The sequence below is a fragment of the Hoplias malabaricus genome, chromosome 3 (assembly GCF_029633855.1).
Source record: "Hoplias malabaricus isolate fHopMal1 chromosome 3, fHopMal1.hap1, whole genome shotgun sequence".
NCBI lineage: Eukaryota > Metazoa > Chordata > Actinopteri > Characiformes > Erythrinidae > Hoplias > Hoplias malabaricus.
The window spans coordinates 7,887,967-7,915,762 of record NC_089802.1 but is presented as its reverse complement, the minus strand read 5'-3'; the positions used below and the strand labels follow the sequence as shown (position 1 = coordinate 7,915,762).

At 40.7% G+C, this 27,796-nt stretch overlaps 1 protein-coding gene across 3 annotated transcripts in view; it reads left to right on the top strand.

Annotated features, from left to right (window-relative positions):
* ca10a (carbonic anhydrase Xa) overlaps positions 1–27,796 on the top strand; it is a 337,301-nt gene that overhangs the window by 300,428 nt on the left and 9,077 nt on the right. For all 3 annotated transcript variants that reach the window (XM_066664825.1, XM_066664824.1, XM_066664823.1), the window contains 3 exons: positions 8,869–9,054; positions 20,000–20,095; positions 24,027–24,099. In XM_066664825.1, coding sequence (XP_066520922.1) covers positions 8,869–9,054; positions 20,000–20,095; positions 24,027–24,099 — 355 coding nt within the window. The remainder of the gene's footprint in view (positions 1–8,868; positions 9,055–19,999; positions 20,096–24,026; positions 24,100–27,796) is intronic.

Here is a 27,796-nt window from a genome sequence, read left to right as displayed (position 1 = left end):
ACCCCAAGTGGGTAAAGGTGGACCTGCAGTGCATGCTGGGAGCTTTTCCTGAGCCCCACTCATAGCCATAACTCTCAAATACAAGTTAATTCCACTTCAAATGTCCTGTTCTTTGGAGTAATTAAAAAACGAGTAGAAAGGCTGAAAACTCCTAATATCCAGTTGAAATCATAAAACATGGTTTGGTAAGTTATATCAGAGTAAATGACAAAAAGATGTTGTCTTGACTTATTGCTAACAAATGTTTTTACAGGGTACAGACAGGCTTTGTACTCTGACCTGTCACTCTGGGTCCAGTCCTTACTCGCCTTAATACTTTCCTCAGTTTTCTTTACCAATACATCTTAAATACTTCTAAGTGACCTAAAACTATTATTATCATTATTATACAAGACTACTGTTTTTCTTATGCCAGTAAGACACTGTGGTAGTTGAGGGTTGACACTTCACACCATCTGTAGTAGTTCAAGATGAATGTGATTAGCTCAATGAATGTGATTAATTCTGTTGAAATCAGTAGTTTTAAAGGCCTCAGTTAAGTAGGTAATGGAATTTGTAATACCCGAGGCCACATTAGTTTGCTATCCTTGGGTTTCTGTTAGTGGAGTTAAAGTAGGGTTAGTAAATTGCCGCCATTTAACTGTTTCCACCTGAATGTGAGCGAGTAGGATCTGTGCCTCTCTGACCTGTTAATTCCTTCACTTAGAGAAAGCTCTTGTAAAGCTCAGCTCAGAAGCTCTTTGCAACAGCCTGCAATTAAGCGAATTGCTTAGGTAAAAAAAAAAAAAAAAAAGAGAGAGAGAGAGCAAAGGAAAAATGCATTGTGGGGTGTTTCTTAGAAGCTAGCGGAACATTTGAAGTCATATATAATTGTGAAAGTTTGGTTATTTGCGCCTGTGTGCGTTTTGCATAGAAGGGGTTTCCAATGCTAAGCAGTGTGTTGGCAATTAAAAGTGTACCGGCATTGGCATTAATGACGATTTCCAGTAGCTGGATCAATTCAAAATTGAATTGAGTCTCAGGGGTCAATTTGCATTTATGCGTGATGATGCGTGGGCAAAATTGAAAACTCCTTTTAGCTCACCCCGGTTTAAAGGAGTGGATCTATAAAGGGAAATTAAACGGGAGGAGGAGGCAGACTGGCAGACCACGGAGCAAGACTCAGAGTGGAAACCCTGCTGCATACCAATCTGCATCCAGCATCACCTTGATTATCAGCCGCCATCCGAGGAATAAACAGCAATGCTCACGAGGACCTCGCTAACTTTTCACTGTTGTACCGCCTGCATCGTTTCCATCATAGAGCTCTCCCCTTCATAATATCTCATTGTTGACACCTTAAATAGAGCCGAATGAAGAGTGTCACCCGACAGCGTCTCAGATCTGCTTTGACAAAAGCAGGTTACGCAGAGCTGGAAATTAATTTGACAATTCACAGGCCTCATCTTCCTTTCTGCCTGTGATTTTTTTATTTTATTTTGTTTCCTTTCTTTCTTCTCCTCCACACCCCCCTCCAGTTTGGCTGAGCTGATCCCCTGGAGGAGGTTGATATTTTATTCATCAGTATCACGGCTCTATCACCCTAATGAAAAAACACACACATCTTGTCATTTAATCAAATACATTACGCTTTAACCTTGATTCAGGTGCGCTCCGCAGGATGCCGCCGATGGTATTAAAATGTTTTTATGATTTGCTGCAACTGCGAGGCCTGTGAGGAACTCGCAACACAGTCATTGACCTTCTGTTGTTTTCTAATCAACTTTGGACCACATGGGTGGATGCCATTTGGGTCCCCATTTTTATTCATAGGTCTTACACTTGTTTACGAGGGAGATGGATGATAATTTAAGGAAATAAATTCTCTAACGTGTTCTGGGCAAAGAGACATTGCCCAAATGTTTTTGAGAGTCTGTCTTCCTGTTGCTGTTAATTGTTTTGCATGTCTCTCTTGGCTCTAGTCTTACCTTTGACTTATTCACTGTACATTGTAAATATGTACTTTATAATGAGAGGCATGAGGTGTATTTACATTTATGGCTTTTAGCAGTTGCTCTTCTCCAAAGCTACTCACATAGAGTCGGATAACACATTCCTCATTAGTACAAACATCTCCACATTCAAATAACATTCAGCAAAGATTCAGCTGGATACAGGAGTTGAAGTTGACACTTGGCAAGAGATAAATACAAAATACATAAAGTACTGATACCTGGGGAAGCGCAATAGTGCAGTTCAAGATTAATGGTCATTTACATTGAGTAAATGTGTGTGTGTGTGATGGTTTTTCAGTGGATGTTGTGCTGGTGCGAGTGGATCAGGCACAGCAGTGCAGCTGGAGTCAGAGACAGCAGCTGTGATGGACGTCCTCTAGTTCATTAGTGGTCATTGGACACCGCTCATGGGACACAGTGAACGTTTACACTCTGTAACCAGATGGGTATATGGTTCTCAGTTCTCAGTATATAGTGTCAAGTACGGTCTAAACACACCTTTGAGCATTGCTCCTCTTTGTAACAAAGTCTGCTCATGTGACCTTCTGTGGTCTACTAATCAACTTATAGCGCTTTCCAATGCAACCTACACGACTCGGCATGGCTCTTTTGCTTTCCACTGGTCAAATCTGGTACCTGGTCCTTGGAACCCGCTAGGTTTTCAGTACCAGCTCACTCTGGGTTCCAACCGTGCCAAGTAGGTACTAAATGGTGACCCTGCAGAGTGCTGATTGGCCAGAGCCATGTCAATCACCAAGAAATGCAGAGCACATTTAAATCTAGCACAAACTTGCCGCTTGTAAAATTTAAAGTTAAAGCAGCTTTCACATTTATTTTTATCAGAAAATTGGAAAAGCGACAAGCTTTAATCGTGCTGAGCTGTGGCATGTAGAACCGGACCCATGCAGTGGAAAAGTGACATTTGAACCACATGGGTGGATACCACTTGCGTTGGCATTGTTATTCATGTGTTGTCTTCACTGGTTTACAGGGGAGGTGGAGGATGTTTTAAGGGAATAAATTCTTGCTGGACTTTGAATGCTCACTTTGCTTTTAATGGAAAATAATAAAAAATAGTTACTAAGACTCCCTTTAACACTAAATCCTTAAATGGCTTGACTGCTACTCATGGAAACACATGTTTTTCTTTTACGTTGCTTAGACATTACCCCACAGAAATAGATGCGTGTCTAGTCTGTGCTTAAAGAAGTGGGACTCTTGTTAGGAGACAAAAGGCCACTGAGATTTCAGTTCACCATCTGGGAGCCAGGAAAGAGAAGAGTCTGCAATGCAACTTCAAAAATGGTTCAAGTTTTGATACAAGGGAACACAGTCAGTGAAGCCAGTGTCTGTCACTGTGTAATGTGTTCCAGAGTACAGTTGTACACAGAGTACACGGTGAATTCAGTGTCTAATGTCCAGCCCTTTCAAGATTGTTCCTCATCTCCTTACTTTAGAATAAGACTGTACTTATAAAAGTTTACAATCTGTTTTTTAATTGGGTTTTAAATGCATTAAAAGTCATTAATAATTGTTTATAACACATAGAAAGTCCAACTGTGATCTCTTGTTTGCCAAATAATGAACCCCCATCCATCTACATTGTTAACTCTTAGCTCTCTGGATACTTACCTGACTCTGTCGCCTCCATCAATCGACATAAACCCTGTCAGCCTCAGCACATGTTTAAAATGTTTAATCAACCAACCACCCATAGAATGTCATTTTAAACATAATGTGGTACACCTTATGAAATGACTGATTACACATTCAAAAGTATCAATATATTCTTTCAGTAAGTCCTCTGACTGTTTCCCTCTATCTCTGGTACAAATGATTATCAGTTATTTTTAAGGTGTTTACAACCTAATCAATAACCATGAATAGCATAAACAGATTTTTAAAAGCATGTATAAATCTTTATAAGCATAGTCTTATTGGTGCCTGTTAATCTCATGCATATTCTCTGACCTGCTATGGTCTTCTCGTCAGTGTTACACCATGTGGCAGGATGTCTTTTGGGTTCCCATTTTTATTCATGTACCATACGTTTGCTTTAAGCAGGAGATGGATGATATTTTCGAGAAATGGAAATCACAGGCGTCTAATGTGTACAGAGCAAAGAGATATTACCCAAAACGGTTTTGTTCGTCTTCCTACCTGTAGCTTTTAATTGCTTTGGATGTCTCTCTTTGCTTTAATGCTACCTCCACTGTAGCCCTCCATTAAAGCAATCAGAAATATGAGTATTCTATAGAGGATCAGTGCAATGTTTACAGAGGACACAGTGTCTTCGGTGCCTCGTGCTCCCAGTGTTCTTCAGCTTTATTTACGAGAATCCGAGGATGTGGAATGGTCTGTAATGTTCGGATGATGAGAAGAGCCATATCATTACCTTCTCGGAATCGCATCCACATCTCATCTTTAATGATGGATCCATATAATATATTGAAGCTGCGATAAATAGCTTTATTTTCCCCTTCATCCGATGCTACAGTTTCAGATAATTTCAGAGCCAATAAAGCCAGTCCCTCGTTGACAGGCACTTCTCTAATATCTTTATTTCATTGTTGTTTCACCAGAGCATAACAATTACATGATGTTATTGCATTTCAGGCCACGCAATCATCATTACCTGCCCAGTGAATATTATCCACATCTAATGACTGGCCTTTGGCTCACAGATTTGCAGCAGTACTGTTCCACAAATTAAAATCCTGTTTACCAGATCAGACTTTCGCCTTATTAATCTTTGCTAAGATGAATTCAATTAATTGCTTGTCTCCGGATCAGCGGTTCTATAGGTCCATGGGAGCATACACTTGTTTAGATTCTCTTCTGCTCTGCACTCTGCTCCTCTGGCCTTGTTTAGAGACTATTAACCGAACAGTCTTAGCATTAAAATGACCTTGTTTCTACACTCATTGTCCGTCTTAAAATTCGATGAGCTTTGTAGTTGTTCTGCATACTTTTCTTACATTTCCTCCTATTTTTTAATGCTTAGGCCCCTCAGAGCAAGTATTATTTGGGTTCTGGATCTTAATCAGTGCTGCAGTGACACTAGACACTCCCTGGCCACTGTATTAGACACGCCTACATTGTCTGCCCACCCTGTAGATGTAAAGTCAGAGACAGCAGCTCATCTGTTGCTGCAGTTTGTGTTAGTCATCTTCTAGTCTTTCATCAATGAAGTTGGTGTCCTGAGGGTGTTGCAGTACCCCCTGCTTTTCCAGGATTTTTAGAGGTTCAGTTTAATCAGTTTAAAATCACAATAATGGCGTAGTATTTTGAGAATGTAAAGTCACTGTGGACCACCCAATGGCATATTGTTCTGTTTGTTCTTTTACATTGTGTTGAGTGTGTGAGAGGCACAGAGAAACCTGCCTCATGCTGGAAGGAGCCAATATTGAATCGCCAAAAGAACTAGGTTCTAAAACGTCATTACACATTATTTACTGGGGTTTAATTACAAAAAACAAACCTGACTGATCAAAACAAAGTGATATAAGGTACCCATCCAAAGTTTGGACACATCTTCTATTAACTGTATAGAACTGTGTACCAGCCCTACCTCTGCACAACAGAAGTTGTGGTCTCAAACACATTCAGAAGGCGAGCAGTTCTACAAATAAACTCTTGACGAGGCCACAGCTTTTCACTGAAAACAATCCCAGGTGACAACCTCGTGAAGCTGACTGAGAGAACGCTGAGAGTGTGCAAGCTGTCGGTAAAGCAAAAGGGGCTACTTTGAAGAATCTAAGAATCTACTTTGAAGAATCTTGCTGCGTAAGTCCGTATGTGTTCCTTCATGGTTTTAACGTCTTCAATATTCATTTACAAATAAGAATATAGCAACAAAGAAAGAAAAACCATTGAATGAGATGATGTTCAAACTTTTGACTGCTACTGTATATAATATAAACTATGGAAAAACTGTATTATGACTATTAGCTCAAAATAACTTTACTCTCAAAACTATACTCTCTCTCTCTCTCTCTCTCTCTCTCTCTCTCTCTATATATATATATATATATATATATATATATATAATTTATTTATTTTTCAATCCAATTGAAATAAAAATAAATAAATAAAAACCTTTGCTTTTAACATGAAAAAATCTATGAAAATTCTGCTTAAAATCTCAGGACCCTCTACCCACTAAAACACCTTATCACATCCCTGCGCATACTGTCGTCATACTCAGTAACATGTTTATACAATTTTCACCTGCCGTTCTCCTCCGCACACTCTCAGGTCTTCAGTCATAATACAATCTGTCAGCTTCCTCCAAGTGGATGATTCAGAATCTGTTTTGCAGTGAATCACAGCCTCGCAGCATTGCAGTGGAATCATATGTCTGGCAACTGTTTTTAATACAAGTTAATAATCTCTGCCCATTACGTGTAATTCTTGGTGTAAATTAGCGAGCACAAGTGAGGCGAGACCCCCCCCACCCACCCTCCAAGCAGTGTGGGGTCTTGGTACCCGCCCTCTCCATCGCAGAGAACGTTTCCATCTTCAACGCTGAGTGCACTGCAAAACAGCCCCACTCCCTGCTTTAATTACAATTGTTGTCAGAGCAGTGTGGGGTGTTATACATAAAACTGTCAAGTTAAGAAATTAAAGTGCAGCAAAGCATTTACTCTCATGATTTTCAATGCATTAATACAAATTATGCCACGAGACATGAAGTCAAACAGCCCGATGCGTTTAGTGAGATGGAGCCATAAATTTGATGACACAATTCACACAGGAGTATGGTAGCTTATACGATATTGTAGCTAAGTGTGTGTGTGAGTGCTGGAGCTGTGTAAGGAACATACCCTGGACTGGGCACCGGTCCAACACAGATCATGGTGTTGGACTGTGGACTGAAGCACCCAGAGGAAAATACCAAACTCCTCACAGACCCAAGACCCCAGAACCCTGGAGCTGTGGCACCAGCAGCGCCCTTATGCCGTGTTAAAACACATTGTGAAGCAGTAAAATGGGTTTTTGCTAAATTGTGGCCATGTCACTTCTGTGGGCATGCCTCGAAACTCGAGTCTCATCTAACCACTGTTCCACATCGTGAATTTTAATTCTCTTTGCTTTGGGTTTTAAATGGTGGAGGAAATTGTATACAAAACTGTGTACCATGAGCTCCTGACAGCATTACTAAATGGAACAGAATATGTCCTCAGCTGCAAGCATAGTATTTTCACCCATTTTCTGTAACAACCTTTCACGTATTCTGCATATTTCCATGCACAAGGTTCTGAAACTGTGTGTGGACTATACACATGTGGAAAATGCATCTGGTTTGCACCTGAAACTGCCATAAAAGGGTTAGTACCATGACCCCTTGCTACCTGAGAATAAGCAGACGGTGAAGCACTGACCTGTGTTGGGTTCTGCTTAGAGCAGTGTCAAGTTGACTATACATTACGGAGACACTGCTGTCAAGTGCGATAATTTACCAGTGCACTCATTCTGTCTGATCCCGGAGATGTAGCGGAGTGTTCATGGCAGGTTGTGTATCTAGAGAAAAATCAATAGGGGAATGTACAGCACGTACAGTAATCTGTAGTGATTGTGTGTATCTCCTCACAGTGATAAAAAATGTGAAATCAGAAAGATCAAAAAGCTAAGGGCCATTCTATATGGAAAAGCACAGAATAAACACCACAGGCTCATTGTATTTTTTATATTTAAAAGAACACTACTCTATATACTTTATAACTATATACACCCAGTGGAAGAAATGTTGAGCATGCTCTTATATTTGCTTTTATTCAACTCCAGCACAAAGCATGCTATTTTCTCTCCAGCTTTAGTTGGCCTACAGATACGTTTTCCTTTTTTTTTTTTCCTTCTCCTGTTCTTTTTTACCTCTTCAAACCTTGGAACCAAACAATGAGGGCTTTTCAGTCTACCTGAGACCATCTGTAGCTCATGAATAATCATTGGAAAATGACCTCTTCAGGGTTTTTAAAATGTCTCGCCCTTTTCTTGGGTGCGTCCGACACCCCAAGGTAACTCCACACAGTGGTAATCCTGTAAGTGCCGCCGCACATTCTTTGCGCACTTTTTTTTCTGCCTTTAGCACTTGAGATGGGCCTCTCTCTCTCTCTCTCTCTCTCTCTCTCTCTCTTTCAAATCATTGATTTTTTCAGAGGTTCTATAAAATATTTACGATGTGTGGGCAGGCCTCTTTCTCTGGGAATTTGGAGAGGGAAAATCATTTTGAAGGCAAGTGGTAAAAGGAGAGAGGGAGTGAGGGTGATGGAGAAAAAGAGAGAGAGTGAGTGAGGGAAAGGCAAAAAAAAAAAAGCAAGATAAGAGCCATGGAAGCCTTTTCTGGAGTCGTGTTTGGAATATCAATGGCTTGCTTGGAAACTACTCCTGAATATAAATAAATAAACACATACACTGATAAAGATCCAGGGCTCTTGTATCAGTGCGCGCTCTCCTTAAAGCCTCGCATCCAATCAGTTCCAAGCTGATTCCAGCCGGTGGAGGCTTTAAAGACCTCAGTTCTTTTGCATTGCTTTTACCACCACTCCAACAGCACCCTCTTTGTACCTGGAGTGTTCTCCACAGACGATCCTGTAGCATCATATCACTCAACGTAGGAATACAATGGCTTAATTACAGACTCAAAACCCTCCCTGTGTGAATGACCGCAGCACTCATTTTGTAGTACAAAGTAAACAGACAACAAGGTCAAGAGACGTAGGCAGAGGTTTGTTATCTACCCACAAACTAACCACACCAGACTGCTGTTCCAGCTCTCTCCGTTTGATCAGTCTCTCTCTCTTTACACTGATGAACTGTGTTCGATATGATGCCTCTCTGACCATGCCTTTTTTTCCCCCTCTGTGTCCCATAGGTGGGCGGGACCATGTACAACACTGGCCGCCACGTCTCGCTGCGATTGGACAAGGAACATTTGGTGAACATCTCTGGTGGGCCCATGACCTACAGCCACCGGCTGGAAGAGATCAGGTTACACTTCGGAAGTGAAGATGGCCAGGGCTCTGAGCATCTCCTCAATGGTCAGGCCTTCTCTGGGGAGGTAAGCTGAGAGAGGCCTCCGTGTGCTTTCAGGCCTGAACTGGACCACAAGACACATCAAAAATATCCCACAGGGGTCCTCGGGATCTTTTCCTTTTTTACCTCCCCCGCTGCACTGGTCTGTTGAAGCCATTAGCAGAGTCAAGTGAGAGTCTCGGGTCAATAGCAGGAGCTGACGATTCAAAAGCTGCTTCGGTATTGAGTTTACTGGTGTAAAGTCTGGGCGCCTGTGTGTGTAAAAAGTAAAATGGCTATATTTTGATATATTTAATTTCAGGAAGAACGGACCAATAGAAATGCCTAGAAATTACTAGGAATAAAATTGATATGCATTGACTTCCACAGAATATTAAAACCTTTCCTTCTCTTGTAAAATTAATATTTGGAGATGCATGTTTTTCATTGCACAGTGACGGTAAATAACAAATGTACAGGGTGGGCCATTTATATGGATACACCTTAATAAAATGGGAATGGTTGGTGATATTAACTTCCTGTTTGTGGCACATTAGTGTATGGGAGGGGGGAAACTATTCAAGATGGGTGGTGACCATGGTGGCCATTTTGAAGTCGGCCATTTTGGATCCAACTTTTGTTTTTTCAATGGGAAGAGGGTCATGTGACACACAAAACTTATTGGGCATTTCACAAGAAAAACAATGGCCAACTTCAAAATGGCTGCCATGGTCACAACCCATCTTGAAAAGTTTCCCCCCTCCCATGCACTAATGTGCCACAAACAGGAAGTTAATATCACCAGCCATTCACATTTTATTAAGGTGTATCCATATAAATGGCCCACCCTGTACATTGTGTGAATGTGTGATGAACTGTAGTGGACTGGAGCCCTGTTCCGTGTGTGTGTGTGTTCCTGCAGTTCACCCTATGATTCTGGTTAAGTTCTGAACATCCCTGATCAGGATGAAGCTTCTACAGAAGATGAACAAATTAATGGATGAATGATTAATGCTAAATGAATAATTAAATAGAGTTATTTTGGTGAACAGTAAGCAGTAAGAAGACTTGGGAAGTGTGGAGATGTTTTCTAGTTTTAAGGAAATGCAGTGGGGTACTGTAGGGAAGACATCTCATAAGGTGTTTATCTTGCAGTACATTGCATCACGTTTAAATAACACAAACCTGACACTGTTGGTCCTTGCCCAGAATGTCAAGCCTTACTCTGGGTTGTTTATTGGCCGTACCCTGCCTTTGTACTTATGATACAAAACATGTCAGTGAGTGTCTCATTTATTTGTGATATCCATTGCCTTTGTTAATGGGGGATTTCGCTCTTTTCCAGACCACAGTGCTTTTTTTTTTTTCACCAAGCCACAATAGCTGGGTAAAACATCTCAATTAAGCTGATGGTGTAATTTTAGAAGGCAGAGCTCTGCAGTCTCCATCATTTGATAAAGTCACCAGTCAGTGCAGCCCTGACATTTCTCTTTGGGAGTAATAAGACCAGCGATTAGAACGGCAACAAAATAACCGTGAGTCTGACAGGCAAATCCGCCATAATTAATGATTATAATTTCTCTCCCCTCCCCCTGCGGAAGGCAGCCAGTATTTAAATAATAATAAAAGAAAGTGGAAACAGTCTATCAGGGCACTGCAAGCTGTGACCTGGCCACCGATGCCCAGCTTTGTCTGTTTATTCTTCATTACTAAGCCATTATCGTTCTTTGCCTGACACGAGCACATCTTTCTTCAGCCCTCCCTGCCGCTCCTTCCGAAAACTGCTGCCTTCGATAATGCAGCGGAGAAACAGGACTTCAAGCTTTAAACAGGTCTAGAACCTTGATCCAAACCCAGATACAGCCCCAGAACCTGCCACATAAACTGCTTCACACCATGACCTGAATAGGATTAATGAAAATGGATGAATGAACATACCTGCTTCAAAATAAATGTTCTTTTAGCTGCACTAAAGTGTGCTTTACTGAATCTGCTCGCTGTTTACCCCCATTTTCCTCATGAATTGATCCTCAAGGACCCCTGTGTCAACAGCACAAGTGACTGACTGCAGCGTGGCAGATTAAAAACAGGATTAAAAGTGGAGAGAAATATTAAAGCTGAAATGCAGGATAAGTTCCAAAATCCAAAAATGGACTGTGGGAAGTCAAACATGAAATTTGAACGAGACCCAAGCCCAGTGTATTTTCGAGGAATGACGCGTGAACCCATGTCACCCTCGCGGTCGATCAGGGTCTCAGGCATGGAGCGTGATGTCAGAGTTGACTGTGGCTGAGAGACAAAGAGAGCGTGATTGTTTTCACTCTAGGAGGTGCATAAGATGGTCCACACTCTCCCCATCTCTGTACACAATTCTGGCCTGTACAGGCATCTTCATTTGGGCAGTTCCTGATCTTCTCCAAGCCTGTTGTTCAATAGTTTATTAAAAGCCCCAGTCACTGGCATCATGTTTCTCAGAGGAGACATGTGTCACTCATTTTGTCCAATGTTTGGTTGGTTGCTTGGTCGACATGTTGCTTCTCACCTGTTCACAAAAGAAATGTCTGGTCATCTGTCACTCTTTGACATTCCAGTGTCAACAGGGGATCAGCCTTCACTCTCTCAGCTGTGTAGCAGTGTGTGGGAACCAGCTGCGGAATGAATAAATTGGGAGTAAATATCAATAATATATGAAAATAAATAAATAAATAAATAAAATCAGCCTGGCTTTTAAATAAACTTTATATCTGCCTACGGGCAACAGAATATAACCACCTTCCATCGCTCTCCCTTCCTTTTAAGCTCGTACACTAACATCAGGAGATTGCATTCGTGTCCTGTTTGTTTCTGTTTGAAGGACGCTGCGTCGCTGCAAATGCACTCTAACACCTCGGGGTTAATTTACTCCTCCCGCTCTCTGATCCGGCCCTTCGCACACCAGCCGAAAATGAAACACCACTGATGAAATGAGCAATAAAACATTTGAGGTGTAACTTGGAAGCGTCTTCCAAAGCCTGCTGAGCTAGGCCTCCCGCCTCTCTCACACTGTATAGGCTGGAAAACAAGATTAATCTTTAAAGCAGTAGGACCAAACACATTGTGGAAGGGCTAGATAGAAGTGGAGGTGGTCTTGTAAACATGATTCATTGATAAAAGAAACGTTTACAGTGAGTTGTTGTGGTCTGTATCAAATACCTCACTCTCTAAAATCATATCACATCAGTGTTTGTTTGAGCGCTGGTGTAAGATGGCGGTTACATGGACGGTTATTGATGGAAAATGCTGTGATCAATCACCAGATAGCACAAACATGCAGGAACAACACACAATGTAGGGTTTATATTAGACAACATATCACACATCTCCACAGCACACACACCCCACCCTCTGCTTTTTGAGATCTACAGTGGAAGCTGAATTCAATGCACCTTCATTGTTGTGTTGTGGAGAGCTGATTGTGTATGCTGTACCTACACACTCTGAGCTCTGTTCTTCACTTTTTGTATAATGAATGTCTCATTATTTGAACTCACAGGAATAGTGCATTTCTCAAACACTGCTCTTTCATAGAGGTTAGAGCTCTGGAGACCTGCTGGGGGTTTCTCTGGGGGAAACAGTGTTAGACTAAGTGGAGATGTGAGGTTTAGGAAGAGACTGTAGCTGCAGATAGAGATGAGTGGATCTCAGCATCTCCGAGCACAGTGGTGAGACTTTACTGAGATCTCAGCTAATATTTGAATTACATTTATCTGGAGTTTGTATATCATCTCTATCTGAAGAAAAACATGTATCTCCAAATTGTAACTTTTTACAGGAGGTGATAAGACCTTCTTAACTGTCAGTGGGAGTCGGTGTAAAAAGATAATTTCATGTACTTTTGGAGTATTTCTATTGGTCGATTCATCATTATGTTTTCACACAATATATAATGGACAGTTGCTGTGTTCAAATGATGTAGCAAATTAAAAATCAACAAAAAATAGTAGTGCATATTTTTCTTTGAACATTCATTCATTATCTGTAACCGCTTATCCATCTCAGGGTTGTGGTTGGTCCAGAGCCTACCTGGAATCATTGGGCGCAAGGCGGGAATACACCCTGGAGGGGGCGCAAGTCCTTCACAGGGCAACACAAACATTCACAGACACTTTTGAGTCGCCAATCCACCTACCGACGTGTGTTTTTGGACTGTGGGAGGAAACCGGAGCACCCGGAGCGGGAGTCGAACCCACAACCTCCAGGCCCCTGGAGCTGTGTGAGTGTGACACTACCTGCTGCACCACCGTGCCGCTCTTTGAACATTGAAGATATTTATTTAACTTTAACAATGCTTTTGTGTTTTGAAAATTTGAGGTGGTGAAAATTCAGAAATAAAAAAATATGAGATTTCAAATATACAAATCTAGGCTAGAGGTGAACCATGTAGGTTTCTCAGGTCAAGTCAACTTCCATGTCAGATATGTTTGGGCGGCATAGGGGCTTAGCATTTAGCACATTCACCTCTCAGCGCTGGGATCTTGGGTTCAAGTCCCATCTGGGTGGAGTTTCCATGTTCCCCCTGTGTCTGCATGGGTTTCCTCTGGGGTCTCCGGTCTCCTCCCACAGTCCTAAAACATGGAGGTTATGTGAATTGGCTTCTCTAATAACTGTCTAATAACTGTGTATGTAAATGAATGTCTGTGTGTGGGGGTGAATGTGTGTATGCCCAGATATGGATTGGTGCTCTATATTGAGTGACCCCCATAGTGCCCAAAGCAGCCCTCCAGGTGGACGGTTGTTCCTGGTTGAAAGTACGGTGTGTGTTTGGCTCCCGCTTCTCACCAGTGTGTGTGGTTTGAGTGTTGAATGGATTGTCATTCTGAGCACTACTGATTATAAAGCACTGATGGGTATCTAGAAAGGCATTATACAATTGTAAAGATTAATAAATAATTAAAATAAATAAATTTAGCTCTATAACTCTCCTGGGCTGTTTCTTAGGAGACATTTGAGCAGCAGGGGGTTTCAGCCCAAATCTTCATGGTCTTCCATCTGATCACGTTGTTGACTAACTTTGAAGATCTTAAGAAGATCTTAAGGAGATCTTTAACCTCACACTTTTTAGTAGGGACTTATTTTTGTACAATGCAGACAAACTGGGGTCTCATCTCAGGCCCTCAGGAAGCACACTGTGAACCTGACTCTCTGTTAGGAAGACTTTGATTTCCTGCATCACACTTTTAGATGGGCGCAGTGTGTTAGATGCAGATTTGGGCTGAACTCTGCAGGAAAGCATCTCTTCAGGAGGGGGGTTAGTGACCACTGCTCTAAACTTTCAAAGTCTGCACAGTCTTCTCTAAATTTAGAACGCCATCAGTGCCAACGTCGAAGCCCAAATCAGAGGAAAATGAAATGACCTCACACGCAAATGAGAACGTGATGTGTTTCTAATAATGAGTTTAACACCAAAAACAAATCAAATTCTGTATTTATAATTATTCTCCACACTTCTGCTTCAGCATTCCCCCCACCTTAATATATTTCCATGAAGTTCTAATTATCAGTGGTAGAAAAGAAATAACACATTACCATCTCAGTTCAGTGCTTAGATGCTGGAGCAAATTTGCTCATTAAAATCACATTTTCACATTTGCTAAATATGGCAAAGTGCTGGGTATAAATAGGAAGTCATTGAAAGCCCGCCACGGTATTTGCGTTTTCAGCCACACACACACACACACACTTCCAAGACAACACGAAAGCCTGGGCATACTGAAGTAGGCCCTAAATAATGAACATATTCTTCCTCGAATAAATGTGGAGATGGAGTGTGGGGGGATATGGAGAGCGGGGAATATTTAGATCAGCCCTTGTTTTTTGTGCCTCTTACTTTCATAATGATTTGTTATTCTGCCGGGGAGGTGACGGCACTTTGTCTTTAAGCCAATTCCAGCTGTAGCTACAGTAGGTTTGGCTTTTTGGAAGGGATTTAAATTCCACTATAGCAGACGGGGGGGCTGCGTGCATGTCTACACTTGGGTTTAATTCTGAAAACCTCCTTTGCTGTAATCAATTCGGATTGCCTGCTGTAGTCTCAGACTGTCTGTTTATTTGCTTTATGAGCATACGCTCGGATTCATTCGCTATTGGACGGCGGTTCCAGGCGGACCCTTTTCATTTGGCCTGTTAGCGCTGTCCACCCTTCTTCCCGCTATCGACTTACTGTCTTCATATTTCGTCCATTCTCGAGCCTGGGCCGGCTATCACACAATAAAAAGCTTGTCAGGGGCGGCCCACCAGAGGTACAAGCTGTCTCCCACCGCAGAGCGGACACCTCCTCTCAGGCTAAATGACTGCTCGACACCTCTCCACTGTCAGCACGTCAGCTCTCTCTGAAGAGACTCCCTGTTACGATATAGTGAGCTCGGGAGGTCTTAACGTACTGCTTCCTTCTACCTGAACAGTACACCCTGCTTGTTGTGGTTTTTTTCTCTGCCCAATTTGAAGCAAATTAATAATAATGTAACATAGCGGAGACTAAATGAAACAGAAAATACTGTGCACATATATATATATACTTTACATGTATATATATATGGAGACCCTCAAAGTTTAAACACAACAAAGACAGAAAATGTGCTGTAAAATCTACTGAAAAATGCTTCATTCTCTGTATTCTTTTCCCGTAAAGATCTGTTAACATTTCATTTGACTGGAGGTGTCCAAAATTTTGTCAAAGGGCTGCTGTTAAACTATGAGTTAATTAGGATTCTCCGTGTGTGCCCAGTTCTCACAGTACCTGGGTGGAGAAGCCAAAAAATAATGACTCACATAGTTCACTATAAAGGGAATAGGGAGCCATTTGAGACGCAGCCATCCTCCGCCGTCCTGGCTCCACCGAGATGAGCATCTGGGCTCTTAGCACATCCATAAATGTGTGAGAGGGTGAGAGTGATATTCCAAAAAGCCATTCTCTGTTGACCCCGCAGAGTTCCCACTCAGTCCAGCAAAACTTAGATGAGTTTGACTCTCTTATAGGTTTGCCAAACACAATAATTGTCTCCCTCCGTGTGTGTGTGTGTGCGCGCGCGCCTGCGTGCGTGTTTATTTCTCACCCCGGGTTCCTTGCTCCTCTACAGAACTCATTATTGTGCTGTCTGCTCCTCTAGACTGTGTATCTCCTGATCTTTTTGGCACGGTGTGGAGCTATGGCCCAGCCCTGTTTTCCTTTTTTTTTTTTTCTTTTTTTTTTTCCTCTTTCTTTTTTTTCCAGCTCAGGCAATTTGCTGGTGTGGGATTTTGGGAAAAGCAAGCACCGGCTGCTTTTCACCTTCAGGAAAAAAAAAAAAAAAAAAAAAAAAACTAATCAAATCAGCATTCGCTCTGTAATCACTTCCTCCACCCTTGATTAAGTTTATAGACGATCTGTCGCTCCTCCACTCCACTTTTGCATATTTCATAATTACCATGAACCACAGATTTTATTGTGATTATTTACTTCTCTGTCAGAATTGTGCAGGTGAAGGAAATATTCAGTAATTGATCTGGCTCCAGCTATAAGCTGAGTGTGGAATGTGTACAAGCGCACATTCTGTGGACTGTAGGTAACACACAGGTACAACTTAACATCACTAAACTTTCCCTGATATACAGTATGTGGCTGGATATTTATTCACCCATTCATTCCTCTAAAAAAAACAAAGTTGGCCAGCATTTCTATCCAACTTCATGAGCATTAACGTCTTTTAATCAGTTGCTGTTAGCCATTAAACAGTCTTTTTAATAATGTAAACACAGCTGATGAATTAAAGAACTATAAACATATTCATATTCCTAGGATTTGTTTCATCTTAAACGGTTTAAAACATGTCTAGGAAAAACTCTTGCTTTTATATTATTTACCAGGGTTTGTTTATTTATTTATTTATTTATTTTTCTGTTGATTTATTTACCTGTGGTTTACCCATTGTTTTACTGTTTTCCTTTTTTTATTTATTTATTCATCGTTTATTATTCGTGAGTACATTTTCTTCGCTTGATGAATTGGTTGCCAGTTGTACAGCATATTGGGCAGAAATAACATAAGAGAGATTTGTTCATTATTACTCTGGCTGGTAGGGCTTTACTTTCTTAAAGTGTTCCTTGTAGTGATACAAGGAAGTTTGTGAAAAGTGTTGTAACCCAAGGACTGAAAATGATCATGTGTCAATTTTTTTTAAAAGCTAGTAATCGGAGTTATAACATTAGAGGCGGCAGTTGCTAAATCTGTGTTCATAAAAATGTAATATTAATCTTAATATGAACGAGTAATTTAAACAAGTGTGTATTTCTCATTTTATGTGATTATTTATACATCCTTAATGATGATGACTTGATCTTTTCAGGTGCCCCCTCCCTGTACTAGTCTCCTGCTTAAAGACTTGAAGAATGCAAGAGTGAAATGTTTCTGTCCTCTGAGGAATGTTGTTTTCATAATAATAAAAAAAAAAGACCTGTCTTTGCTGTATCTCTTTATGAGCAGTCCATCGTAAATTTCCTAAAGCCATTTTCTGCCCATATCTCATGAAGAATGCGAGCCATTGTGGCGGCACCTCTGCTCAAATTCTTAGTTTTAAAAGCTTTGTTGGAGGCTTGCTGTGTGAGCGAGTAATTCACAGCGAGGAGATTACTTGTTCATCACAAAGAATTCAAATTTAAAGTTGACAGGCATGTTCAAACAGGGCGAGAAGGCAGCTGTGTACCTGTGATTGGGGAGCGAGCCACCTGACTTGACAGGGCCTTGGCATCTCAACCAGAGGAACACCCAGCTACACACAAGGAAGGCTTGAAGCACAAACGCAGTCCTAATTATTCAAGAGTGTTGACTTTCCTGCTTGCTCTTAAATAGCAGCAGCTATAAAGTTTTTATAGGCTCCGGATTATTTTATTGTTTCCTAACAGTATACAGCACTGTGCAGAAGTCAGAGGCCACTTTCAGTTTATCTAATGTCCAGCCATAACAAAGTGTTAGTGATCATTATTCAGTGTGAGGTAAACAAAGACACAGTAACACAGATGCAGAGCACTGTTACACACTTGTGGAGCAGTCACTAAATGTAAATATTTGAGGAAATGGCATCCCTTGAGTATGAGTGAATAATAAGTATAAGTCAGTATGAGTGAGTAAATGGGTAAACAAGTGTTAGCATGAGTGAGTGTGAGAATGTGAGTGATTGAGTGAATCAGCGAAAGTCAAATTTTTATGTCAAACACAATATGGTCACTGTACAATTACGCAGCAGGTAGTGTCGCAGTCACACAGCTCCAGGGACCTGGAGGTTGTGGGTTCAATTCCCGCTCCGGGTGACTGTCTGTGAGGAGTTGGTGTGTTCTCCCTGTGTCCGCGTGGGTTTCCTCCGGGTGCTCCGGTTTCCTCCCACAGTCCAAAAACACACGTTACAGGTGGATTGGCGACTCAAAAGTGTCCGTAGGTGTGAGTGTGTGAGTGAATGTGTGTGTGTCTGTGTTGCCCTGTGAAGGACTGGCGCCCCCTCCAGGGTGTATTCCTGCCTTGCGCCCAATGATTCCAGGTAGGCTCTGGACCCACCGCGACCCTGAATTGGATAAGCGCTTACAGATAATGAATGAATGAACGAATATATCCACTTTTGTCGGTTTTTAGTTTGCAGCTGTCACAGTGTGAAATTTTAACACTAAAAACTGACTTCCATTGAAAGTTAATGAGGATTTTTCCATTTCCTGTAAAGTTAATATTGGAGTTTGTTGGAGGTAAGAGAAGAAAACTAAATTCTGTAAATTGAGCAAATGGTAACAGCTCAATATTTTAATGGTATGTCAATTTTGGACATTTGTCTATTCTTTTAGAAATGTTGAAATAATCTAAAGAAAATCTGGATTATTTGAATAATGACAAACCTTGAGAAACAGCCCAAAAATAAGGTTTCTGTTTGTCTTTGATGATATATTTAAAACATGATAGAACACAGAGCCCCCAGCATTTTTCTGTGTTTAGTTTTGTACCCTTTATAAAATCTCAGATTAATTTCAGACTTGTGTTCAGTGATGCTTCCCTAACTCTGGAGTTTGGTTTTAGAAATATGTGCTTCTCCTGACTCTAGTAATCCCAGACACAGTCAGTGATGTTAAGAAATGGGCTCTGGGGTGGTCAGCCAGTTGTTCTGACACCAACGAGTTTCTTCCTCTATTTGCAAGGGTGCCCAGTAAACAATTAGCGGTTGATTCAACGTTGAAATAACGTAATGACTGCCGTCCAATCAACGTTCTCTTAAGGTTGAAAATGAAAGTTGAAAAGACGTCCAAACACAGATATTGAAAAGACGACTATTAGACATATTTTGGACGTCCATTGACGTTATTAATTGGTCCCGAAATAAATTACTTGTATAAAACGCGTTTTGGACGTCCACTGACGTTATCGATTGGTCACCACTTAACTAACTTATTAAGATGGATTTTGGACGTCCGTTGACATTTAAAATATGTCCTTGACGGACAGACTACTTTTAGACCTATTTTGAACGTCCAGGGACGTTCCTTGTTTACTGGGAATTCATCGCTCAGTGCACACCTCCATGGAGTTTTATTGAGAATTTCTTAAATTTATCTTGTCTCTCTAAGATGAAACCTTTTAAGTAGTGACTATTTTAGGTTTGTCTGGTTGCGGTCAGTCCCATGTTCTCTACACCATGTCATAGTTTTGAGCTCCAGTTTAAAACTCTAGTGTTTTTTTTCTGTTTTGTTTTGTTTTTTTGTTGTTGTTGTTTTGTTTTCCTTTTGATGTACCCCTTGTTGTACAAGTAGATCATCTTAAATCTAATTTAAATACCTCTTTAAATATCTGACTTGTGCTTAAAAGCTGTTTTGACTGGAAATATATGAATGGTGTGCAGGAAAACATGTTCTTTCAACACAGATTTGATTACTTTTGAAAACTGTATTCTTTTGAGTCAGTACTGATTCTTTTCTTCCATTTTGTCCTTGTTTTAATTCTCCAGGTTCAACTCATACATTACAACCATGAGCTGTACACAAACTACACAGAAGCTGCAAAGAGTCCAAACGGGTTGGTAATAGTGTCTATATTCATGAAGGTAAGTGAATCTGTAAATCACATTGAATACAAACACATATAGGACTGATTTAATAAGTGTTTTTATTACATTCGCCTAAAGAGTGTCGTTCTGAATGGCTTCCCTGCACTGCTGAAGAGACAGAGTTAGACAGGAATGGCTGCATGTCAATAATCCTTTTGTGAAGAGATAAATTATTCCTTTAGCTGAAGGTCAGTGTGTTTACACACGCATAAAAATAAATAAAAAATCATAGGAATAATTAGCCGTTCAATTACCAGACTGCAGCCAAACAAGTTGTCCTCTATCTTCCCATAAGACCACGAGCGAAAAGTAAGGAGATGACCTGCTACCTTAAATGGCCGTTCAAAGAATCGTCTGCACAACTTATGATGGACCATGACTTTATTTTCTCCCTCAGGATAAAAGTTCAGACTAATCTAATTAGACTGCCAATGTCAATCTTCAGCTCTTGTGACCAAGAGCCAATCCCTTCTGCCCTCGGTCTCTTCAGAATGCCTGCTGCACTGCTCCTTTCATTCACTGCTGCAAATGGAGGCTACTTTGCCTCCAGCTGCAAAATGTGTAAAAGCACAGTGGTCCAACTCATTGCACTCACTACAGTGCACTCATTCTGTTTGTTCAACGGTTCTCCAATGTGTTGGATAGAAAGCAAGAAACAATACCAACACTCAGGGAGAATACCACCAGTGTATGAGCATTTACTCTATAAAATTTTGCACATTTGCAAAATGCCACCTATTCATTCAAGTACCTTAGAAATGAGTGTAAATGTGTGCTCTCTGAATGATGTAAAGATTTTCTGAATCAGAAAACTGTCATACAATATAGAAACCATCAGTGGTTTGAGCATACCATGCACAAATATCTTATTTACATAAAATCCCCAAATACCTGGTGTTCATGAAACTTTACTAGCTTCAACAGAGAGTTAATAACAGGAGAGAATTCAGCAGCTCCTGAGCCAATGGTTGTCCTGATGGGTTCAGTTTCATTCAAGCAGTGAGTGCACAAAATTTAAATGACACCATTTTGCATTTTAAAAAGGACACCTATAAAACGTTGCTTGGTTAGTGACTGTGTACATTAGTTTGAGGGTCTGGAGAGCAAAGGTAACATAACGAGTACAGGGCACTGAGTACTTGTTAAATATGGTGAAAATGAGAATGGGGAAGTAAGAGAACAGAGAGAGACAGTGGCTGAAAACCAGAGCTTCTGCTCCATACTCCTGGGCTCTCGAGAGCAACTGAGCTGTGGCTCATTTTCGTTTAAAGGACCGGGTGCGAAAACTGGCCATTCTGAACAGGGCTGTTTAGACAGGGGGAGAACAATGCTGTGGTGTTTGATCCATGTGCTATTTTGACCATCTAACAGATATTTATTAAGACCACAGAAATTAGTTGAAAGAAAGATGGCATGCATGTGATACTGTAGTATCTGCTTCAGCATTGTTACTGCTTTCTAAACTATTACCTAGCCCTCTACTGGACATGATTTAAATACACAGACAATGAAACAACAACAACAAAACTATGCCTTCAATGTATGATCAGTCAGGACTGACACGACTTTAAGTAAGGGCCAATAAGAATATTATGTTTCATTACAAAACATGGCTCTTAGCATCTTTTAACAGTTTCTTCTCTCTTTTAACGAAGATCTGCAATTCCTTTTAGTCTCCTAACATCAAATGAGACAGTATAGAGCTGCAGTGTCATGAGGTATTAGAGTCTAATGCTATTGTTTTGGGGTTTTTTTTCCACTTCCATACCATCTTGTCCTCTTTTATCATTGCTGAAATTGTCAGGGATCTCTCGTGGCATTTTCCTGCAGGCAGTGTGGGGAGCTTTTTCCCACCATAACAGGAGCGAGGCTCCAAGCCCCTCTCTGTGTCTCATGCTGTGTTACCTGTCATAGCTCCTGTCTGCCAGGAAAGACTCCCTCCTGAGTATAAGTGCTATGAGCTCTCCATCACTGAGGCCAAGGATGCCAAAATGTGCCCAGTCGCTGTGCACACGCAGAAAATGGAGGGGTGGGTTCTGGAAGGTAGTCAGCCATTTTCTTGTATCATCTGCAAAAGTTGAAACATCCCTGGTTTTTAGATTTCAAGCTGGTAAAAGGCAATCACTTTCTTTGTACATTTCCACTGACAGAGAGGGTAATATTGCTGCCTTTCACTCTGTGGACTAGAGTTTTATTCCTATTTTGGGCGCTGCACTATACTATCCCAAATCTTCTCTATCCAATCGTCTACCAGTGTATTTGATTACCTCTGAAAACTTGATTGACATTGTGCAGACATGGTATGAAAGTGAAAATGGACATATTTTATTAATATGCCATTCCGTAACATTTCCTGTTTAGTACATTTTGAAAATCTGGCAACCCCACATCCAAAAACAGACTTAAAACTTTCCCTTAAGCCTGAACATTAACCTGAAAGCTTAACCTTAAAGTGCAGAAAGTTTGAAAAGTTGTGTTTCATGTTTGTTTAATATTATCCCTATCTCTACTGTTTGCATAGCTCTTCTTCAGCTACATAAGAGTCTGAGTTTATTTGGAGAAACAGCACCACCAGTGGATGGGAGCTGTCTTACTGAAAGTATGACAGCTACAAATTAAGAAGTGTCCTCTACATAGAAATGAAATGGTTTTAGTATGCATGGTCTTTTAGTAGTATATTTATTTTTATACATAATATTTCTATGATATCAGGTTGTGTAGTGAATTACTCTGGATAAAATCCTAACATGTTACCTCCAAATTACCTCCAAACCTTCTTAGCCTTTGTAGAGCTATCATGCATCACTGCTCTTGCATTTGTGCCATTTCAGTATAAAACAGCATTATTAAATACACAATCACTACTAGTGAACACACTTGTTTCACAGGACAATGCCAGAACGAGATTGTGGGAAATTTGAGCGTGAAGTGGAAATAAAGTATTGACTCGGTTGATGCTCCTGATGGTAAAAAGAACATGACCTCATAAAGGACCTCATAAATACATGACTGTATGGGTATGAAGCAGCTCTATGGTGTGTAAATTAAAATGCAAATGTTTCCATGTGTTTTGGGGTTTTTTTTTTCTCTTCTTTTAATGCATAAGCTTAAATCGGTGTGATTTGAATTAGTGTGAATATAGTGTTTACTGTATACTAAATTCAACCATTAAAATGTGTTTTCCTTGAAAAGCATGTGCTTTAAGATGTGTGGAAATGGGTCGGAGAGGTGAGTTCAGTAAGACACTTAACCTTCCACTCCTGCATGTGGCACTGCTGGGGCAGTTAGACAACAAAATGACCAGTTTCCCTTGTGGGAGGAATAAAGATGAACACATTTCTTCTAAGAATCTCAGTAATACAGTTTGACCTGGCTGCCCACAGTTTTGAACACAGCGCTAAGCAAGGGACGTGCCATTAGAAGAGGTCCTGAGCTCATTCCCTTTATGAAAGTTACTTTTGTTTAGCTTCTCTTTTTTCAATTTTCCCCTCACATACACTTTGAGCTGCAGTAATTATGTCTCAGAAATGAGGCGCCCTTCATGATTATGCAGAATCCTCTTTACTTCTGAAAGGCCAGCGAGGAGGTGAAGAGCTTAAGCAGGTGAAGCACTTTTTGTTCTAATCATTAATAGCAAGCAGAGCCTTTGAAATGAGTGAATAACAGTTTATAGTAAGACATCAAGCGACTCTGTTTCTCAGCTCTCTTCAAATTTATGATGGTGGCTGTATCAGTTACTAAAAGCAAGCGCAGCATTCGAGAAACTTGTCGGCAAGCTTGCGTGGCTAACACCTCACTCAGCAATAAATGATGGTGCCAGGTGTTGTGCTATGCTAAATCGCTAATGCTGTTACACTCACATCACCAATCACATATTCAATCTATCTCTGTCATTCCTCCCTTTCCCCCTGTCTTTTTCTAATTCCAGATATCTGAGACTTCAAACTCCTTTCTGAACCGGATGCTGAACAGAGATACCATCACAAGAATAACATATAAGAGTAAGTGCAAGGCCTCCAGATGAATGAGATTATGAATGGCGTGAATCATTGCATACTGGCTTCTGTTAAATGTGATGGAAAATCCAAGGACGTGCCTCTCCGCCTGAGTACTTTGAGAGCCTTGGAATAAGAGGCCTAAAAGTGATTTGAGCATGAACCACTAGACAAAACACTAGTCACAAATGTAGCTCTGGTTCTATGAATTTTAGATGATCAGAGTTGAAGCAAAGTGCATACTCCTTGTGTTCCTGCACAGTAATTGAGATATTAAACCAGAGGCATGCAGTGGCACAACATAACCAGGAATACATTTATCATGCTCTCCTTCAGAACTCTTCTTGCTGGCTTTGAGTCATTTACAGCTTGTGTGTGACTGTCAGGAATTCAAAGAAGCACTGTTACATTCAACTAGTGGTGTTTTAATTGTGGCTGACTACCCAAGGCGTGACGAAGCACAGTGGATACTAACAAAGTGATGATGAATGTCTTTGTCTTTGAGAGCCTTTTGTGTATTTTGCTGCTTAATGTAGCTAAGAACTACCTACTTTAAGGCAAAATGTTTTTAGGCATACTTTATAATTAATGAACTCACCTACTTTGTGAGCTCATTGTGTGCGCAGCTGTTCAGTTCTGCACGCACAGCTTGTGTAATCTCCATAGAAAAGCATGAAATGAAATGGGAACACACAACAGTGTTTCAGGTTGATTGGTAAGAGCAGGTGAGTTTCAAAAGTGAGCTACAACAAAAACACAACCATAGTAAACAAAGTGGGGCTCGCCAGCAGGTTATGACCAGTGTATGGACCTGCAAACAGCCAATCAGAATTTACCTGGCAAAATTTTGATAGTCTTATCCATATGCAGGAGGTATCAGATGCTTTGAGGGGAGCATCTGAGGAAAGAACAGGAAAAATGGGAATCTAGAATCAAGCTGAGACACTAATGGAATTTTTCCACTGCGTGGTACATGACTCGCTTTTACTCGACTCAACTCAACTTGCTTTTTTGCTTGGTCCCTGGTACCTGATTCATTTTCCACCACCGCAGCCGACCCCCTGCCACACACACACACACACACACACACATACAAATCTTAACCGTGAGAATTGGGAACCAAAATAATGGCATCAGTAACATCAAATGTTGTTAAATCATCATATAGTTACGTGTTGTTGTTGTTGTTCGGGATTGAACACAGCTCTGTGCATCAGTTCAGACAGATCAGTAGAGTTTTTTCATTCCTCGTTACACCATATGGAGTGAAAACGTTCACCAAAAATGAATCTGCAAGCAAAAGTCTTAGAATCAAGAGCAGAGCATGTTGTGAATGCAAAACAAAAAAAGTATCAAAAGTATGTTTTTAAAAGATAGTTTATTACCCTTTTGAGGGTTTTTTTTTCTCTTCCTCCGTAAAGTATTTTGTTTTTGGAATCATCGATCATTCTTTCATTATCTCTGTGATTTCTCTCCATTCAGTGCCACAAATGGTACATTTAAAGAAATTGTGGGAATATATAACAAAATAAATAAATGATAAAATAGCAATTTATTTGTTTATTTCATTATTTATTTATGAATTTATTGCTATGTTTTGTCGTCCGTAAAGTCATTGTATGAATTCCACAACACAAGTGTGTATCTTTTCCATTTTTTGAACACTTCACTAATGTGAGCCAACACTGAAGCAAGTGTCTTTTAAATATATACTTTGATATATTTTTTTTTTCTTTTTTGCATTCATAACATACTTTCTGCTCTTGATTCTAAGAATATTGCTGGCTGATTTATTTTTGCTTTTGTAGGATTTTTGACACAAATTTCACTCCAAATCTCACTGGATTCTTTTGTCAAAGGCACAAATGAACCTCTTGAAAAGACCACTGCATAATTGAACCAGCTGTCTTTGTGAGTTGGATTTTTAAAATATAAATAAATAGATTTCTACTGTAACCTGAAGATTTTAAATATGGTGAGTTTGGGCTGAATGTCTGCATCTTGATGTGATTGGCAAGTCTCTCTGGCCAATCAGTGCAAGGTTCACAGGTTATGGTCTAGTCACTACTCGGCTCACTTGGAACCATGAGTGAGCAGGGATCGTATTTGTCTAATGGGGAAGCAAGAAATATTGAGTACTGTCTGTGTACCATGCAGTTGAAAAGCAGCTAAGACATTTTTGTTGAACCAGGTCACTGACCTCCACCAGTGAAACCCCTTGCATCACTGCCCATGTTAAGAATATTTTCTGGCCAAAATAGCAAGACATTTATTCCTGATGTCTGCAAGTAGATAGACTTATTGGCCAGAGGCTGCACCTTCACCACCCATTGTGAAATCCCCTTTATTAGTGGCTTTGAATTGCACTAACAGCTGGCCCCTCTGACGAACACTGGCAGTAAAGTCCACATAATGCCGCAAGGCCCAGGCTGGGCACAACAGGGAGCGACAAGCGACCTGCATGTCAGTGAATGGAGCCAGCTCAATATGCTGATTCACAAACTGAGGGGATAAGGCCATGGAGAGAAATGCTGAAATGGGTCAGAGCGTGACTCCTCAACCATCTGGACATCTGCAAGCTGAGCAAGCTCAGAGATAACGCAGAAAGGAAAGAAACACCTTTAGAAAAGAAAACAAACCATCAGCTGCGGCTTCAATCAGTGACCATAGATTCAACTGGGGACCACGTGAATCTGGATCACATCATGGCCCTTGCTGGGACAGGTGTTCCATGCGACTGGAAGTCACCAGTAGAACATGATGTTCTACAACTCTGAAATTTGTTTAGCATTCCCAGAACGAGGGAAAGGCACAAAACAGCTTTCCCTGTCAGGTTCAGGCTCAGGGGGCTGGGCAGATTTGATTGGTGGAGCTATCAAAAACAGAATCTCGCCTCAGCAGTGAATCAATCACATTATTGGTCAGAGCACACAGATGAGCAGCTTGCAGAGCAGCATAGTAGGAAGTACCAGTGTCAGCATGTGGGTTTAAAAAACCTCTTGACCTTTTTGCCTTTTTTCAAATCGCGGCTGATGGGATAAACCCTAGTGACTTGCTGTGCGTGACCATGAAATGTAAACTAAAGGATCTGCAAGTTAAGACCTTGCTCCACACTCAATAATACATGGTTCACCTTATTTGCCAGACACAGCCCAATTTCTCTCATCCATTTTTGTAGGTTATTGCTGTGCATTTTAAATTATGTCTGTTCAGAAAGTGTTAGACTTTGAGTCTAGACCAGCAAGACTCTTCAGCCTCTGGGGCATTGAAATTATGCTGAAATCTGAGATCAACTTTTGCCCTAATCTGCCTTTAACTCCACACACAAGACAGATCTCAAGGCTGAGGCATAACCCAGCACTCTGAACTGGTTTGAGGATTTTTTTTTTAACCCCCCTCCCCAAGGCATGCTGGTATTTGTGCTTAGCTCACCAGAATGTGACCAGGATATACTGCATATACTGATTCTTTCAGAACATATTATAATGTTAAACACAGGCATAGGACCAGGTTTTTGTTCTTTATTTTTATTTCTGTCCAAATTAACTCAAGAAGGTGATGAGATTATTAGTTCTACTTTTTAATCATATGAGGTTTTTTATAGGGGAAACAATTGTATGTAATAATGAACAATGATTTACCCTTGTTACCCTATAATATAATTTTTGTGATTTTGGTTAGATGCTGTCAGTTATTTGTTAGA